General features: G+C 45.4%; 7 protein-coding genes and 1 non-coding gene across 8 annotated transcripts; 3 read left to right on the top strand and 5 right to left on the bottom strand.

Moving 5' to 3' along the window:
* Positions 1 to 1,428: 1,428 nt before the first annotated feature.
* On the top strand, positions 1,429 to 2,484 carry BDV38DRAFT_277632 (PhzF family phenazine biosynthesis protein; the record flags this gene model as incomplete). Its single annotated transcript, XM_032058532.1, has 3 exons — positions 1,429 to 1,453; positions 1,503 to 1,530; positions 1,593 to 2,484. The coding sequence occupies 3 exons, from the start codon at positions 1,429 to 1,431 to the stop codon at positions 2,482 to 2,484; spliced, it is 945 nt and encodes a 314-aa protein (XP_031918877.1).
* Positions 2,485 to 3,061: 577 nt separating this feature from the next.
* On the top strand, positions 3,062 to 4,081 carry BDV38DRAFT_267482 (D-isomer specific 2-hydroxyacid dehydrogenase family protein; the record flags this gene model as incomplete). The annotated part of the gene is made up of 1 exon (XM_032056600.1): positions 3,062 to 4,081. One exon carries the CDS (start codon positions 3,062 to 3,064, stop codon positions 4,079 to 4,081), a length of 1,020 nt encoding a protein of 339 aa, XP_031918876.1.
* A 207-nt stretch (positions 4,082 to 4,288) lies between these two features.
* Positions 4,289 to 5,394, bottom strand: BDV38DRAFT_277630 (uncharacterized protein; the record flags this gene model as incomplete). The annotated part of the gene is made up of 2 exons (XM_032058531.1): positions 4,289 to 5,109; positions 5,169 to 5,394. 2 exons carry the CDS (start codon positions 5,392 to 5,394, stop codon positions 4,289 to 4,291), a joined length of 1,047 nt encoding a protein of 348 aa, XP_031918875.1.
* A 460-nt stretch (positions 5,395 to 5,854) lies between these two features.
* Positions 5,855 to 6,181, bottom strand: BDV38DRAFT_277629 (uncharacterized protein; the record flags this gene model as incomplete). The annotated part of the gene is made up of 1 exon (XM_032058530.1): positions 5,855 to 6,181. One exon carries the CDS (start codon positions 6,179 to 6,181, stop codon positions 5,855 to 5,857), a length of 327 nt encoding a protein of 108 aa, XP_031918874.1.
* Positions 6,182 to 6,909: 728 nt separating this feature from the next.
* Positions 6,910 to 6,981, bottom strand: BDV38DRAFT_t26. The gene has a single exon. It is a non-coding gene; the product is annotated as a tRNA-Glu (tRNA).
* Positions 6,982 to 7,354: 373 nt separating this feature from the next.
* Positions 7,355 to 10,326, bottom strand: BDV38DRAFT_234076 (uncharacterized protein). Its single transcript, XM_032053197.1, has 8 exons — positions 10,262 to 10,326; positions 10,175 to 10,198; positions 10,016 to 10,113; positions 9,435 to 9,868; positions 9,097 to 9,380; positions 8,564 to 9,037; positions 8,285 to 8,502; positions 7,355 to 8,227 (listed from the first exon to the last, which is right to left on the bottom strand). Exons 1-8 carry the CDS (start codon positions 10,292 to 10,294, stop codon positions 8,011 to 8,013), a joined length of 1,782 nt encoding a protein of 593 aa, XP_031918873.1. The 5' UTR covers positions 10,295 to 10,326; the 3' UTR covers positions 7,355 to 8,010.
* A 303-nt stretch (positions 10,327 to 10,629) lies between these two features.
* Positions 10,630 to 15,697, top strand: BDV38DRAFT_234070 (ABC transporter ATP-binding protein). The gene is made up of 10 exons (XM_032053196.1): positions 10,630 to 11,002; positions 11,057 to 11,134; positions 11,190 to 11,305; positions 11,367 to 11,421; positions 11,479 to 12,080; positions 12,136 to 12,733; positions 12,782 to 13,349; positions 13,408 to 13,580; positions 13,635 to 14,164; positions 14,218 to 15,697. Exons 1-10 carry the CDS (start codon positions 10,790 to 10,792, stop codon positions 15,251 to 15,253), a joined length of 3,969 nt encoding a protein of 1,322 aa, XP_031918872.1. The 5' UTR covers positions 10,630 to 10,789; the 3' UTR covers positions 15,254 to 15,697.
* Positions 15,417 to 17,369, bottom strand: BDV38DRAFT_293305 (ergosterol biosynthesis ERG4/ERG24 family-domain-containing protein; the record flags this gene model as incomplete). The annotated part of the gene is made up of 5 exons (XM_032062209.1): positions 15,417 to 15,972; positions 16,050 to 16,372; positions 16,432 to 16,548; positions 16,662 to 16,708; positions 16,851 to 17,369. The coding sequence occupies 5 exons, from the start codon at positions 17,367 to 17,369 to the stop codon at positions 15,737 to 15,739; spliced, it is 1,242 nt and encodes a 413-aa protein (XP_031918871.1). The 3' UTR covers positions 15,417 to 15,736.
* Between the last annotated feature and the right edge of the window lie 620 nt (positions 17,370 to 17,989).

Here is a 17,989-nt window from a genome sequence, read left to right as displayed (position 1 = left end):
GCTTGCATATGAAAAGAGACGACAATGCCTTTGATCAGGCTTTCGGACTTGATCGGAAGCGTATTGTGCCCAATAAGCTGAGAAAAAAGTATTAGAACCACACAGCCTTGGTCACGCATCGGCTACCGAAAAAATAACTTATGTAACAACCCTGACAACCTAGGCAAGTCAATCATATATCAACGTAAAAATGTTACTGGTAAGATGGATAGGTGGCTAATATGAGATAGCTACTAACGTAGTGACTCCATAACTTGATTTATTCTGATAACCTGAGCATGCTATCGCATAATGTTGAGGCAGCCAAATCCAACAAATACCTCCATTTAGACCTATGAACATTCAAAAGAGCTTATGGCAGGTTGGTTCAAACGGAAATTACTAAAACTTTAATCCGAGCGGCTACATTGTTAACCTAAGTGTTCAGATAATATTCTCATTAATTTAAGGCAACCTTTGAGTCGCCAACCTATGCGGTCAGTCCTGTATAGAAGTATGATGGAGACGTCCCTGCCAATGGCCAATGGCCCTTTCCTGAAGATTACGAAGAAAAAATCTATCATCAGACATCCTAGTATGCCGTGCAGAAGGAATTACCTAATTGATCCGTGATAACTATGTCATTTTGATCATTTTATCCTAAATCAAGATTTAGTGAGATTTTGCGTATGCATGGCCCCAATTGCTATGTTTACTTCTTATTTCCTTCTCTTTGTGTAAGCTAGGAAAACAAATTTCTCCTCTGAAATCACTTATTTGGGCTGTAACTACAATGGCCAGCATATGCGAGAATAATTGCTGCTGAACCGCAATCGGCCGTTGCATACATCCTTAACTGTTACCATCGGCGCTGTTGACCGACAATAGGCAGACTAGACGCAGCATATGACTGTTGAAAAAGATACCTATCCTGTAAGAGCAAAGTCATGGTCTGTATGGTATAGCAAGCAAGTTCCCTAGATTTTACAGGTCAATGTATCCTTGGCTATAAAACCTGTAAAGCCGCCCTTGACAGAGATTATCATCAAATTTGAAAAAAGATACTTCTTTCTTGAATATCTTCTATCCGACTTTCCTACAGTGACATGAGGATCTATATTTCAACATCAGTATGCGCTCATGCTTTATCTGTCATGGGAGCCTGCCTAGTTATTGGCTCTGCTGTACCAAATCACTTTATCGGGACTGTTGAAGGTCTGCGCATCTCATATGATGGTTACTCTGTACGTTTCTTGACTCATTTGAACTACACAGGGCGTGGGTGGGTCCCCGATATTAGCCGATTTTTACCCTCCTTATATGAAGAACTATGACCTCCAATACACAATGCACGACACTGAAAACCCTTAAAGAGCGAGACCTTTTAATCAAAAGCTCTCCGGCAATTGTACCACTTCGAGTTACCAGTTCTTTGTGCAAAAGCTCATAATGTCCGGCGACCAGGCGTCATATGGTAGAAACCCCAGCTCATCATAACAACTTCCGCACTAACTTTCTGCTAGTCACCCTTGATGTATTCGCTTCAGAAAGGTACAGATCACTATCCTATTAGAATTCATTACCGGCCTCTGGTAACTGAACCAATTGCTTAGGTTCAAGGGAAACCCACTCGCGATCGTGAAGACTGGCGATCACAAACTGTCGCAGCAGCAAAAGCAACAGATCGCCAAGGAATTCAACTTCTCCGAAACGGTTTTCTTGCACCCTTCGGACCACGATGGAAGGCCTCGGGCGGACATTTTCACTCCTGTTAATGAAATGGAATTTGCCGGCCATCCTATCATTGGCACCGGCCATCTGCTCTTCAGGGAGTTATTAGCCAACGACGCCAGCGGGTCAACCAAATTGACGATAACTACTAAAGCTGGCCCCGTCGCAATATCTTACGATCCAACTAGCCAAGTCGTTTCCGCAGGAGTTCCCCATAACATACACATTCACCAACAAGAAGCGACACTCAGCCGGATCCTCCCGGCCCAGGCGACCTTGATGGCAGCATCGGATTTGCATGGCGTAAGAGATACATCACCGGTAGTATCCATGGTCAAGGGTGTTACGTATGCGCTGGTGGATTTAACTGAGAGGGCGGATCTATTCGCTGGCCTTGTCACGGGACCAAGTCCTGAGCTTGAGCTTGATGAGAGTTGGACGCCATCTTTCACCGGTGTTATGTATTATCAACTACTGGAGACTCGGCCGGAGGGAAATATAGCCGTCTGGGAACTTCGTGTGCGCATGATTGCTATTAACTTGGAAGATCCTGCGTGTGGAAGTGGTGGATGCTCCCTGGGCGCTTATATTGCGTTAACTAATAGTCAAAAGGGCCGGAGGCACCGACTTTTCATTAGCCAGGGTTCGGAGATGGGAAGGCAAAGTCATATCATTGTGGAAGTTACGTTGAATGAGGAGAAGGATGCAGTACAAAAGATTGATCTTGCTGGTCAGGCAGCTTTTGTGTCAGAGGGGAAGATATATGTAGACTAAGGAATTCTATAAATTTATGTTGTTCATGAATCGTTTGAAACTGTTGCTTTGAAGTGAGCCCTTTGCGGCATATATATGAGACTCAATTTGCACTTCTCAGCCAGGTTCATTCCTGGAGAGCTTAGAGATGTCATGAGGTTACGGATTTTCTGTACTAGTAAAACCCCAAATAATAACTAAAAAAGGAAAGAATATTTCCCATTGAGGAGAGCTAAGAACTTGGGGATATCTGGGAGATTCAAATGACCGGCATTAAGCAGTCCCGGCATCGGGAAGAGAAAGGCAGAGCCCTCGCATGCCTATTGTGCTTGGAAAGATCGGACCGAGTGGACTCCATAGCCCAGGGACCAACTTTCTCTAGCGATACCACAGATCGAAAGTCTAAAAGTGACATATCTCATGGCGCGCCCTGTGTCAGTCACTACCTCGGTTAAAATCGGCCATGCGGATTTCTGCGCCCTATGTCTTTCTATACACCACGCACGCATATCAGAATTGACAAGGTGTCTAGCTCTAATATCTCGCGATAATATTTCAAACTGTCTTACTTTTGCATTTGTCTTTCTTGTCACCCTTCATGGCCAGGGACAACACCAAGCACCACATAGTTGCCATAGAGGCTGTTCATTGCCCGATTCCAAGCTTCGATTTAGCCCAACCATACTCTCTCGACGTTTACAGCTGGACCAATGAAGCAGATCTCACTTCCCGTATTAAGGATGCCACAATCATCTTAACCACGACAATTCGACTATCGGCGGGGACTTTGAGTCCCCAAATCACTCCAAAACTGCGCCTGATAGTGATCATGGCAAGTGGAACAGATTGTGTTGAGAAGCCTGCTGCCAAAGCTCGAGGGATAACCGTGTGTTACTGCCCCAGTACAAATGTGGGTAGCGTCAGCGAACATGCAATTGGGCTCTATTTCGCTACTCGGAGAAAACTGGTCAATCTGAATAATATCACGACGGCGGTGCCTGCGGATATGACTCATGACACGGAGTGGAAAATGAATGGCTCAATTCACAGGCGACTTCGTACTGCAGATGGAAAGGCACCATTGCTGTGCTGCGATGAGACTGTGGGAATCATCGGATACGGATCGTTAGGGAAGCGCATCGAAGTATTGGCTCGCGGGCTTGGGATGAATGTGATAGTGGCCGAGCGTAAGGGGGCTACTCCGCGACCAGGTCGGATCTCTTTTGAAGATACATTGAGGAAGTCTACCGTATTAATTCTGTGTTTGCCGCGAAGTCCAGAAACGGTTAACCTGATTTCGATCCAGGAGCTACGCATGATGCCCGCTCAGGCTGTACTAATTAACGTTGCTCGAGGTGGCATCGTGGATGAGGGCGCTTTGTTCCGTGCACTTAAAGAGGACAGCATCTCAGGAGCAGCGGTTGATGTTTATGCTAGTGAACCTATCGGGAGAGGAGACTCGCCTTTGTTGAACCCGGATGCAGCAAACCTGAACTTGGTCTTGACGCCTCATCTTGCTTGGTTCGCTGAAAGGACGTTACAAAATCTCCAGGCCGCTGTAAAATGTACCGTTGAGCGGTGGTGTGTAGGAGATACGATTAATCAGGTAGATTGTTGAAGTATTAGGTCGCAAAACCAATAGCGTCTATTCTCCCTGTCTTCCTTTTGGACCGTGCACAAGGGTCCATGGCTACTATGAAAGGATACAATGTTAGATAGAGCTAATGCCTATCACGGAAACTATATATGTAGGAATCTCATTCAATATTAAATGCCTATTCATAGTCCTGATACTCAACTCATGCTGACACGGATCACGCGAGGCTCACTGGCCTAGTCTAGCTGCCTCAGCGCGGATAATTTCAGGGATCTCAGCCTCAAGGCTCTGTTCTTGGGGCTTCCAGCCTAACGCTTTCCTCGCTCGAAGAGCAGAACCTCTGGAATTGAAGCCCCAGCTAGCAGCCTCGAAGCCTGCGGGTGATTTTAGGGCTTCGTCAAGCGACCATTCCTTATGCTCTGGTTCTTGCGTAAGGTAACCAAGTTTGAAAGCTTGCTGACCGATCAGCCTGGATAGGTCCCCCCAAACATGTTCTCCATTCTCGGAGAGGAAGTAGCCCTTGGCGCCCCAAATTTCGTTATCGTCCTTTCTTATAGGATCAAGAGCGGCCCGTACTAGGCCGTCATATAGCCTACTCAGGTCGTAGACGTGCACATTGTTCCACCGAGCCAAGCCCCTTCCTAGCTGCGGGCTATACTTCTGCGTCAGGATAAACGAGGCCAACTCATAGACTTGTCGACCACGGTCTGACACGGGGCCCCTGCCACGGCCGTAGATAGTAGGAGGGCATACAATGACCGTCTTGACACGGTCGGAATGCTTGGAACCAATGTCCAATACAATTTCATCCACATTCCGATGAAATGCAGCCGCAGGCAGATTAACCAGCTCGTCAACGCCATCCCAATCGTTAAACACCTTGTCATCAGGCTCGCCAGAGACCTTGCGTACTTCTGAATCAAAGTAGGTCAAGATACCGGTACCACCGGTATGTAGCCAATATCCTGGTCGCTCGGAGCTATGGCCTTCAATCATGCCCTTCGCGATAGCATTTGCAGCCCCAACATGATCTGAAGCATCGGCAGTATCTGAATAATGTCAGTTGGAGAATCCGGGGCACTCAGTTATACGGTTTCTTGATACGAACGAATCACAATGTCTGCCCACGCAGCCTCTTTGACAATTTTGTCTGCATCGTCCAAATCTCCCAGGACTACCCGCACCTTTGGATACTTCTCGCGTACTTGCTGAGCTTTGTTCTCGGTTCGAATCAGGGCTGAGAATTCGAGATCCGGATGGGTCTGCTGGATGAGGTGGAATGCGTCGCCTCCGATATAGCCGGTAATTCCGGTCACAAACACTTTTGCGGGCATGATGGATGATTTTAGAGGCTATGAAGGATGGAATAGGGAAACTCTTTGATTTACTGTATGTTCAGCAGGCAATGAAGCAGTTTGACCACAGCGATTGGTATTATTAATCCAGCTGAACTTAAGATGTGGGGTAAGATATGGAACCATATTGAAGCTATCATTAGTTAACTACTCGTTAGTGTGGGGGAGCTTATTAATATCAGCGCAGCGAATTCCGCCATTCTTATTCCATTCCTATCTTTATCGGATAAATATATTTCAAGACAAGATAGCAAAAATAATACGAATTAGTAATTTATTAACGCTGAATAAGTTTAAGAGGCAGTGTTAGAGAAGGACCTAAACCCAATGGAACTGCTTAGGGTATAGACAGAAGACTTCAAACAACGTCTCCACTCCCTCAAAGTATAGAATCTGATAGAAGAATACTGCCTTTCTTCAGGCCGAAGATCCGTCTTCATTAACCTTCACGAAGACTTCGATAAACCCAGAGGGACCTTGTACTCCAGCCAAGCGATGTACATCCTGAATAACGTAACGAGGGACCACCCGTATTTCCCTCTTCCACTTTATTGTTGGAGACTTCTTCGTCCACAACATCTGCCGCCAGCTCAGAATCCAGCCACTCATACACCTGCTTCGCGTTGAGGCCAGAATCAACAGCCAACCCGGTCGAGGCCGCTTTATATGAGATGTCCCTCTCCAGCTCATGATAGGTCGCAAGGATGTTCTCCACTGGGCGCACTCCAAGTCTTAGTCCCACAAAGATGAACAAGGCGATGCGCATCGCAAGTATTCCCAATCATACTTCCACCTTTGGAATCGATACCAACTGGGCGCCCAATCTGATTCATGCGGCTGGACCAAGACATTCATTGCTCTGGGGTCATATCGCCCAACTAGTCATCGATCAATTCACTCTTGGAAACGCTGTGCGGGTGCGGCTTGTAGTTGAGATTGTAGAGACGCCATTTGATAAAGGATACGTCTGATCTTCCACACCGTTAGAGCTGGGCATCTATAGTCTTGTGTATTGAAAGGCTGAGAGGCCTACTGCGCAAATGGAGTCAAACTACCGTAATCAATAACCGTCAAGTTGTGCATGGGTTAAAACGCGATGTTGGATGTCATGATGGGGACAAAGAGGGGGTTCCTTTGGTAGGAGAATGTTCTAAATTGTTAATACAATGGCGATATACTCGTGTCTAAAGTTAATTACTAGCTGGGTATTTCTTGGTTTTCCAATGGCGAGTCAGCGAATGCGTCTGATTGATTATATCGGTGACTGCCCCTTCTCGCCTTAGCGGCAACATTGACCTGAATTAAGCTTAACCCGGGACGCAAGAGATGGATTAAAGCATGAGAAGGTATATAAGATTGATGACCTAGTTGGTGAAGGAAGGGAAAGAAAAGGAGGAAAAAGAGACATTTCACATAATTATACAGTTCGTCGTAAGTGGGTGGGGGATTATCGATAAGATGAAGAAGATACGGGACAAAAAAACAAAAATTAAATTCCGATGCGGGGAATCGAACCCCGAGCTGCTGTGTGAGAGACAGCGATGTTAGCCATTACACCACATCGGATGTTTGTTGAAATGTTGTGTTTTAATTTATCTTATTAGCCAAAGTTATCACTGAAAAAAAGTCCTTACCTCTCTTCAAATATGACGAAAGATGCAGAGTGTTTGAGCATGGCTGCGAACTCAACAATAGCAGGATCTGCTCAAGGAGCTGTTTTATACTGACCATAATGGTATATCACTAACATAATAACCCGAGAGAGCGATGCCTATGATCTTTCACATAGCTCGAAAATGGAAGCTTCAGCCGACAGGCCATAGGTGGTTATATATATTCAAGTAATGGGTCCGGTAGTAGATCGACCTCGATGGTTTATGAAATATTATGCAAACATGGAAACATATGCTTATCACTCGGAAAACCCTACCCACTACTATTTATCTTTATATTTGATCGTATTGGTTAGGACAGAAACTACCTATTCTGAACTTGGAGTGACACCGATGATCGGCGTGTAGTACCGTGGTCCTCAAACGTGATAATGAGGAGTGAAAGGGTGACACAAACTCCCTCTAGATAGAATACAGAGAAGCCATATTGATAAAATAATGGGGAATGTTCGTGCAATTTTTCGGGGAGGTAGTATCAAAAACATGCTTATTCGGGAGGCAAACGATGAGCGTGACGAATGCAACTAAGATCGGCCAAAGTTGAAGACAAAGCAAGTTTCGTAGATTGAGGCTGTATTACCGCCAGTGCTAAATGAGACAAGAGAGGCCTTATGCGCCCATACTCCATGGTTCGAGGTTCTAAGCCTAACCTCCATGACCTTTGTGTCTAGGATATCGCAAGTGGAATTTGTTACGCATTTTGGATACTCGCAAGGATGTCGTCCATATAGGAAGTCCAACCATAGGTGCGCTTTTTGGTTAACCGGTACTAAGTTATTGATTGATGTCATCGATGTTAGCCGAAGACGACAACAGGGCACAATGAGTCCCGCTATAAGTAATCTCCGGTCAAAACCAAGGGCACACGAAGTCGACCTTGAGCTCAGGCCCAGTCATCTGCATATCTAGTAGCCCTACAGAATCATCTAGCGGGGAATTGAATTTGTTGGCAAGCTATGGTCATTGCCTTTGCTATAGCAGCAACTGGCCGTAGCTCGGGTCGTTCCTCCGCTGCCTTGTCCACAAAGTCGTTAAGCCAGGACACCAGAACGAAGTCGTCCTCGACTTCGTATCTGTGAGATCCGATAATGTCCGTACAAAGAATAAAGAATGGGATAAATTGGTGCAGTAGTATGAGACTATGAGGAGAAGGCCGTGGTCAACAAGGGAAAACCAGACACTTTATTAGTACATACCTAATACCCCAGTACGTGTGCAGTTCCGCACTCGTTAGAGACTGAAACATTTTCAAAGACTTCCTCGCGACATCTACAGTGTGCCTTGGCAGGAATTGACTGCTCTGGTTGCACCTCTTGGACTGCGTGAAGACGATGAGCATCTTGTAGCTACTGAATAAGATATCCGCACTGAACCAAGTGTCAACATGATTGGTGGCGCTGATGACAAGTTCCTCCTTCATTACGTTAGATCATAAGCCCTCATTATCCATGGATCGGGGTCAATTAACAACATACCGCGTTCCAGTCTGACATGATCGTTTGAACTTCTGCAATGAGGCCATCAAGCGCCTGATCATACACACCCGTATCTTGATGCAATTCAACATCCAAGTCCAAGTATTTCAATAGAGTTAATGTGAGACGCATCGATGCTAGGAAATGAATCTGGATAAAGCGCGTCGACGCATCATCAACACCGGTAATGGTGGGATCAGGGAAGTTTACTGTCCATGACCCACCGGGTATGAGGGCCGGTTTGCCAAAGGATAGACGGAACAGACAATCCATCCTCAGAAGATGCCAAAATTCGAATCGCTTTCGATTTTTATCCACCTCACTTTCACTGCTACTATGTGACACAGACTGAGAATCTTGTCCGTGCGTTTGTTCATCGACGGAGAAGAATCCCAGAGCCCGAGCAATATTGCAGGCATAGCCGAAAATCTTCCAGGACATTTCGCTATTACAACCCTCGAGCGTCATCGACATCTAAAGGGAAATTGTCAGCCTGGGACTCAATCTAATTGATATTCTATACATCTACTCACCATAACAATAGCTGCAAACATGTCCGGGAGAGTGTTTTCGATGTGGCATAGCCAGTCATCTACCAACATCATACTACTCTGGTACAGATATTGTATGATGTTACCTCTCCCAGGAAGGTATTCCGAATCTAACATGATGCCTTGAAGGAGTATGTTGTAGTAAATGATCTTCGATGTACTGTCCATGTGGACGTGGGGTATTTCCAACAGGTCAGGGATAGATATGACGAAGCTCTTCTCAAGAGGAACTCGAAACCCCTCGAACTGGTGGACTTCGTAGTATGCTAGCGAGTCCGATCAGCGAAATGTCTGCGTCCAAGTGATCGAATAGCACACACATTTTATCCACCTCTTTGCCATTTCTTTAGAGATGGCAGGAGGATCTAGTACGTTGATTTCTCGCGTACTTTCCAGGCGTTCAACTTCTTCCATGGCAGCTGCTACCGCTTTCACACATGTTTCGTTCTCAAAAAGGCGAGACTCCACGTTCCGCAAATGACAAAACACATTGGAAGACAGCAGCAACCTGGCCTGATCATCTTTTATCCCGTTCAACATGCTGTGAATCACGGGTTGTGTGTTTGGGGTTTGAGGCTGGCTACCGTGTAGCAAATCGATGCTTGCCAGTCTCGTTCTAGTGATATCCGACGAAGTCGACATTGAGCGAGATGCACCGCCATGACCTCCACTATCTGAACTGATCTTACAGTGGTCCTCTAGACGTTCGAGACGTCTGAGTATGTCCAGTAAAAGGTCTTTTTCAGAGGGATAACTAGTACATTATATTATGAGTGATGTAAATAAATTCGCCTTTTTTTTTTTTTTTTTTTTTTTTTTTTTTTTTTTTTTTTTTTTTTTTTTTTTTTTTTTTTTTTTTTTTTTTTTCTGGTTTGGGCTGTCATAGGAGGATATGTCATACCTTTGCTTCTTTGCCCGAGCTTTTCGAGGTACATAGATACATTCTGCATTGATGGCTTCACATTTATCACATTGAGGTTGGACCCTGTTGCATCGAATCTAGCCCTGACGTCATTCTGGGGGTGTCCTTCTTCTACAGGCGAATTCGTCCGACTAATACCTTTTTGGATTGGCAGCGAGTACACTAAGATCAATTCTAATCAGGATTTCATTCGAACTGAACAAAGTGAGGCTTCTACTAACTTACCGATATGTACTTCGGCGGTTTCCGGGAGCTCATTTTTTTTTTTTTTGTTCGGGGAGAGTTGGAATGACTGATGACAGTAAGGGGGATGAGAACGGGGTGTCGCAAAGTCCGAAATCCCGGATGGAAAAGAACAACACCCAAGCGTCAGTCACGTTGCCTGTTCGATCGCCCGGACTTAAAAAATCCCCGAGTTCCCGGAAGTATATACCTAGGGCTCCACGTATCATCTGCACGCCACCTCCTCCACTTGGAAAATCATGTTAATTCATTCTAAATGTGGAAAAAGTGTAGGCGCTAGGTCAGGGACCAAAATAACTTTTAATGCTCTGAATGGAGATTATTCTAGATTAATACCTGAAGAATGATCTAATCTCTCTTGCCCAGACCGTGTTCGTATTTGAACGTAGTCATAAGTCGCTTGGACCCGCTTCTTCTGGAAATACTTCTTAACCTATAAATTACCCACTCCCTGAATAACCATTATGATATTCCTTCATTTGCCAAAGCCTGTGACACAGATTCATCACCATGGGCCGTTTGTCGGACAGTTCTCCGCCACCGAATTTAAACGAGAAACCACATCATGAAACCGGAGAGCTCTGTGCCACTCCTCCACCCGCGGAGGACACGTCGGAGAGCATCGCCGTCAACTCAGATCGAACCGGAAGTGAAGTTGAAGGCAAAGATGGACGCAAAGATGCTGCAGAGGCTGAACAAACCGCCTCTTTAGCCAACTACTTTGTATGCGGATAAGCTTTTCATAGGAGGCCTTATTTTCTGCTGACGTGTCTATAGAGAGTCCTCTCCTATACCAGCGCCAAGGATCGCGTCGTACTCGGAATGGCGTTGATATGCTCTATCGGATCTGGAGTGGTATGTCGCTTTTCTGGGAGAAATTGAAGTTATGAACCTGATGATTGTATAATAGCCACTGCCCCTTATGAATATCGTGTTCGGTAAGATGGTTGGTGAGTTCAACGGATATTTTATCCCGGGTACATCGGTCACAGAAGCACAATTCAAATCATCCGTGAGCAAACTGAGGCAAGACATCCAGGATATCGAAAATAAGTCTTGTTTACTCATCAGCTGACGCCAATATTAGCTTGTATATCGTTTACCTCTTCATCGCCAAGTTCGCTTTAACATATGTCTCAATGGTATGCCAAGCTGCAACTAAGTTAACCAGTTGAGAAAATTATACCTAACACTCACAGTTCTGTTTCCGTGTCATCGGTCTTCGAGTCTCAGCTGCCTTGCGACTGGAATACATGCAGTCACTTTTTACCCAACCAATTACTACGTTGGATCAAGTGTCGGTGGGCACGGTCACAAATACCATCTCGACGCTCTCCAATTCGATTCAACAAAGTATTACCGATAAGCTTGCGATTCTGTTCCAATCTCTGGCACTTCTAGTGACAGCATACATCATCGCCTTCAAGTACTCGTGGGCCTTGACTCTTGTTACTAGCGCTTGCCTCTTATTCATCCTCATTGCCTGTAGCGTGACGATTCCCATTATTACTAAGATTCAACAGAAAGTCGACAAAGCCGATGAGAAGCATTCGTCAGTAGCAGCAGAAGTATTCGGCTCTATTCGAACTGTTGTTTCCCTTGGGGCTGAGGAGTCTCTCAGCAAGAAATATGCTGCCTGGATTGAAGAAGCACAACGACGTGGACAACGTATGTCCACTGTCATGGGAGTCCAATTTGCTCTCATGTTCTTCGCAATGTACTCAAGCTTTTCTTTGGCATTCTGGTTTGGACTGAAGTTGTACCGGGAAGGCCATATCGATGATATCAACACTGTCATCACGTAAGGACATAATTATATCCCAAGGGTTGTTTGTATCGGCTAATTGTCTCGATAGTGTGTTTTTTTCTATCATGATTGCAGTCACTATTTTGGGAAATATCGCAACCCCACTGATCATCATCTCTAAGGCCGCCAGCGCTGCGAGTTCATTTTTCGAAATGATAGACTCCGAGAGGATTGAGCTTGGGGGCCTCCGTGATCCTGATGTTTCAGCCCACGAAGACATTGTTTTCCAAGATGTCCATTTTACATATCCTACGCGACCAGATAGCGCAGTCCTCAAGGGTCTGCATGCTCGATTCGAAAAAGGCAAGACCACGGCATTGGTTGGTCCATCAGGCTCGGGTAAGAGTACAATTGTGGCTCTTGTTGAGCGATGGTATCAATTGCGAGTGGGTGAAGAGGACCACAGCCGAGGAACCATTCTCGTGGGCGAACACAATATCAATAGTCTAGATATAAAATGGTGGAGATCGCAGATCGGATTGGTTCAGCAGGAGCCCTTCCTTTTCAACGATACTATATTCAATAATGTCTCATTCGGCCTGATCGGAACGAAATGGGAAAATGAAACCGACGCAGTGAAACGAGAGATGGTGGAGAAGGCCTGTCGAGAGGCCTTTGCGGCGGAATTTATTGATCGCCTGCCAAAGGTATGTCGACTTCTTTTGATTTTGTTCCACTTCATCTAATCTTCACAGGGCTATTCAACTATGGTGGGCGAGAATGGTACCAAATTGAGTGGCGGCCAAAGGCAACGTCTTGCAATTGCTCGAAGCATCGTGAAAGAGCCCACCATTTTGATCTTAGACGAAGCAACAAGTGCAATCGATGTCCGTGGCGAGAAGATTGTGCAGGCCGCCCTTGATCAAGTTTCGAAAAATCGCACCACCATCGTAATTGCTCACCGGCTATCGACCATTCGACGAGCAGATCACATCGTTGTAATGAAGGGCGGTGCTAATGTCGAGCAAGGAACACACGAAGAGCTTTTAGCAGTTGAAAAAGGGGTTTACCATGGCCTCGTCCATGCTCAAAAACTTGAGCTCTTGGCAGAGGACGAGACCCACGAGAGTGAAATTGCTCATGAGTTGAAAGAAGAGATCCAGTTAGCTCATTCTGCTCTCGACTACAGACCACAGACGGAGGAGGAAAATAAGAAAGACAGAAATCGGGGCTTTTTTAGTAGCATTGGTCGGATTCTATATGAGCAACGTGCAAATTGGCCCTTTTATCTTACGACTGTATTTGGCGCAGTTGGTGCAGGAGGTAAGGTTCGGAGATTCCACAAACTACAACTCAATAACTGACAAAATGCTATTGAAAGCTGCTTTCCCGCTTCAGAGCTGGCTCTTTGCAAAACTTATCCACGTATTCCAACTTACTGGTCAACAGCTTGCTGATGCCGCTAACTTCTGGGCTTTGATGTTCTTCATCCTTGCCCTAGGGGTCGCTCTCAGCTATAGTATCGTAGGATACTCCACTAACTCGCTTTCTGTGGTATGACCATGAAATACATCTTTACGCGTCTTATGAGAGCTAATATGGGCACAGAGGATTGGTTCGTCCTGCAGGAAGGAATATTTTCAGAGCATATTAGAAAAGCCTATACCATTCTACGATATGAATGAGAATGCTTCTGGGTCTTTGATTTCTCGCCTCGCAACTGACCCAAAACAAGTTCAAGATTTAGTTGGAATGAATGGAATATTCCCGGTTATCTCCATATTCAGCATGATTGGTTGTATTGCGATTGCGTTCTCGTTCGGTTGGAAACTCAGCCTTGTGGCAGTATTTGCAGCCCTGCCATGTACCTTTCTAGCTGCCTTTATGCGCATCAGATATGAAATGCAATTCGAGGCCATGAACGCAAAAGTGTATTCTGGAAGCTCACAGTTTGCAGCAGAATCCATTGAGGCCTTTCGAACTGTATCGGCATTAACGATGGAAGACTCGATCCTTGACCGCTATGCCAATCTATTGCGACAGCAACAAAACAAAGCTTTCAGGAAAGCATGGTACGCGACGCTAATATTTGCTTTCTCCGATAGTGTCGAGCTATGTGCGATGGCACTAACGTTCTGGTAAGGATTCCTTGAGTAAAATGTGCCTATGAAATACTCAAACTCTCTACTAGGTACGGTGGTCAACTACTCGCGTCCCGAGAGTACCAGCCAACCTCTTTCTTTGTCATTTACATGGCCATCATACAGGGAGGGCAATCAGCTGGTCAATTTCTTAGCTTTGGACCGAATATGGCACAAGCCACTGCATCGGCTAACCGGGTGATGAACCTACGACCAAGTTCATTCACGAAGGACACGGCCAATATCGGACAGAAACAACTTGCCCATTTTGCTTCACAATCTGGAGCTAGCATCGAGTTCTCTGACGTTGCTTTCAAATATGCATCTCAAGATGCCCCTCTGTTTACTGGACTTAATGTTAGTATCGAAAGCGGGCAGTTCGTTGCCTTCGTTGGACCTTCTGGCTGCGGAAAAACAACTGTAATATCCCTGCTAGAACGGTTCTATGATCCCTTTCGAGGCACGATATCCTTGAATGGCCAAAATATCCGCTCCATTGAAACAACGTCTTATCGCAGAGCGCTATCGCTAGTGGCCCAAGAACCAAGACTCTTTGAGGGAACAATTCGTGAAAATATCACCCTTGGACTGAATAAGTCTGACTTCACCGAAAATGAGATAATCCAAGCCTGCAAAGATGCTGAGATACATGACTTTATTACGTCGCTGCCTGAGGGCTATTCCACCGAGCTGGGCATCAAAGCACAGACCGCTCTTAGTGGAGGCCAGAGGCAGCGGCTATGCATTGCGCGTGCACTACTACGAAAGCCGTCATTGCTTCTATTGGATGAGGCAACTTCGAGTCTAGATTCGCAATCAGAAAAGGTAGTACAAGCGGCTCTGGAGCGCCTCGCGGGGAGGAGAAACATGACAATTGTCGCGGTCGCGCACAGACTTGCTACTATCCAGAAAGCTGATATGATCTTTGTCTTCGGCGAAAGCGAGGCTGGCCATGGATCCCGAATTGTGGAGCAGGGAACACATCAAGAATTGCTTCGGACCAAAGGGACCTACTGGCAGATGGTAAGTATCAGAACTCTCTTTCCACGACTGTTCGCTTCATTCTCCTTGCTAAAATTGTCATAGTGTCAGGAAAACGCCTTAGATAGATGAAGTCCTGCATTGGATTTGATCTTTTGCTCCTTATCCTTTTCTTTGATTGATTGGGGGTGTTTAACCTTCTCTGGCTCTTTTTATAGATACCAAACTACAATGCTACTATTTTCTTTTTTAGCTATTTGGTTTAGATGGATCGGTTCACTACGGTGGTGATTTAATATACAACACATACTGGGCACCTTAGATTTGTTACATTATGAGTCAGTATATGATATGCTGGACGCGACTAGGACGTCTGTCAATGGAGAATGATACCTCCTGAAAGTCTCGAAATCATATCCTGCGGCGTTTGATTGTCTTATGTAGATTTTGGCGGTTTCTTACGCCAGGCTAGGAGCTGGTGACCTGTACTATAAAAAGGGAATACATAGTGGAAGTACCCTGGGGATCTGGAGAGCCTAGCAATACTACAGTACATATTTTAAGTTTAAGCGTCTTTCTCCTTAAATGTTAGTAAATACCGGGTATCATCCTCCATCGCACCTGACGGCAGTACTCATCCCAGTGTTTCCCATATTTTGCTGCACACTTTACTTCATCACGATAACATCGATGGATCACCATCCCCCCAGCCATAATTGCCTCAGTATAAGGGAAGATTCCACCATACCCGCAAGCAGCGCAAAGAGCCAGAGTGTACATCACGCTCCCTGTATAATTCGCATGGCGAGCCAGCCCCCACCATCCTGTGAAAGCCAGATTGTTAGTCTTCTTCATTGCGGACCCGTAGTAATAGCCCATTTAATCAAATGAATAGACCTACCAGAGCATAGGAGCAAGGAGTGACGTATCTTTCCATCTGCAGTTTGGTGTGATGCTCTAATCCTTTCAGCGGTCCTGCCCCAAATTCGACATTCTCCCTCCGTTTGACGAAACTTCATTTTCTGGTAGTCCGCAGAGAATCGGATGAACCAGCCAACAGCAAAGAGCAGTATGACACCAATGAGCGCTATATTCGAGAGTTCTTCGGGATGTTTCACCAGATACTGTGTTTGTAACGACCAAAGCACGGGCATCATGGCTGAGAACCCATAGATGTTGTAGAAGCCGAAGGACTCGTACATGCCGTCCAGGGTGTGGAAAAACCTGGTTAAGCTAGGTTATTTCGATTTCTTAAGTTTGGATGTAAGTGATGGCTGTCATACCATAACTCATTGACGAAGAAATCCACGACAACCAACGCGCGCATAATGACTACCGCCGTCATGGTATTCGTCATGTACCCGTGAGATTGATACTGATAGGCGGCGAAAGATAGATCACTATAGTATTTGGTTTAGAAACTGGGCTATGCATAACTTTCGTGCAAAGTGGGGAGAATGGGGCTTACATCAACGTCCAGGCGAGGATTCCCCCTGTACGCGTACAGAAGAACTGTCTCCAATCCCACATCTTCCCGATGCGAGGATGAAGCTCACCACCCTCAAAGATGTCGTACCAAAACGATCCTAGGGCATTGAATTAGCGAAACACGAAGAAATTGGTAAATCAGTAAATTCTTGCCTGTTATGAACGTCTCAGCCTCGTTATCTGGCATCATTCGAGCCTTGATGTGGAACAGTACGACAGCAACCACGGAAAAGACGTTGGTGATCCAGACTAGGCCTTCCCAGTTCTTAGCAATACATGCAGGATCAATAATTCCCGAGACAGCCCCAACAGCCCATAAAGCAACAGTTGCGCCCCACGCTGCTAGGCCGTTCAGTTTATACTTCAACCTCCTGCCTGCGGGTGTCACGGGACCAAGGGCTTCGCTCCCAGGCAAGTAGATATACAGGATTGCCTGGAGAGCAAGCCAGGCGGCATAACCCAAGATGGCATTTGTGCTTGAGTGTGGAAGGCGAGCGGCAAAGAACTGAAAAGGACCTTCTGAATAAGCAGCTCTGGCTGCGGTAGCTATCGATGTGTCAAAGTAATGATAGGCTATCCAGTAGTAGATCACAACAAAAGGGCTAGTTGTACACAGGACGAAACTGATTATCTCAGTGAGCCACGACGGTCTCAAATGTCGACTCGTAGCATTTTCACCCTCGGGAGAGGCTTTTAGTACGCCAGTAGAGTTTCTTGCTTTTTCAGTGTCCATTTTCAGGTGTTTCTCAAGATAAAATTGAAAAGACCCCCGGGAACCAAGCAGGGAAGAGAAAGAGCTACAAAGGTGAGACAGATGATGAGCGTAAATACCTTGGACATTGCCAAAGTATACTTTGCAACTATTCAACACCACTCGCATGCAAGGGCTTTATTTTGCACCAGATTTACCCTTTCTTGCCACCAGAATGTGCTCGAGCGACGTGTCATTTACCTAATGATCAAAGCCCCTTGCTTTGTATTGAACGAGTCATTTCCACTGATGCTCTGCTCCACTTTCCTCAAGAAAACTATCTGGATCTACCTTCTCCCTACTAGGGAATTTTGGATTTAGCGTGTACTGTACAGACATACCATCAGTATTCGGTGCTCTTTATTTTTGTATTTATTTATTTATAAAGAAAGGAAAAAAAAAAAAAACAAAGCCGCGTATTCTGAGGCAATATCCAATTTACTCAATTACTGCTGGAATTACCGTAAACTATAGATACTTGAATACTATACTCAAGAAAATACACATTACTATATAGTTTAAAAGAAACGTTACGTTTTTGTAAAGAATTAATTATTATTGTTACTATGTATATACTCTTACCTCGGGGGTAATATCGACTA

This window comes from Aspergillus pseudotamarii (assembly GCF_009193445.1).
Source record: "Aspergillus pseudotamarii strain CBS 117625 unplaced genomic scaffold BDV38scaffold_3, whole genome shotgun sequence".
NCBI lineage: Eukaryota > Fungi > Ascomycota > Eurotiomycetes > Eurotiales > Aspergillaceae > Aspergillus > Aspergillus pseudotamarii.
This window is presented reverse-complemented; position numbering and strand designations above follow the sequence as displayed.

Coding starts and splice junctions, on each gene's coding strand:
- BDV38DRAFT_234076 (XM_032053197.1), bottom strand. CDS start 10,294: ATGAGCTCCCGGAAACCGCCGAAGTACATATCG. Junction 9,869..10,015: donor GCTCGGGCAAAGAAGCAAAG/GTATGACATATC, acceptor ATAATGTACTAG/TTATCCCTCTGAAAAAGACC. Junction 8,228..8,284: donor CACACGTACTGGGGTATTAG/GTATGTACTAAT, acceptor TTCTCCTCATAG/TCTCATACTACTGCACCAAT.
- BDV38DRAFT_234070 (XM_032053196.1), top strand. CDS start 10,790: ATGGGCCGTTTGTCGGACAGTTCTCCGCCACCGAATTTAAACGAGAAA. Junction 11,306..11,366: donor TCATCCGTGAGCAAACTGAG/GCAAGACATCCA, acceptor CGCCAATATTAG/CTTGTATATCGTTTACCTCT. Junction 14,165..14,217: donor GCGATGGCACTAACGTTCTG/GTAAGGATTCCT, acceptor ACTCTCTACTAG/GTACGGTGGTCAACTACTCG.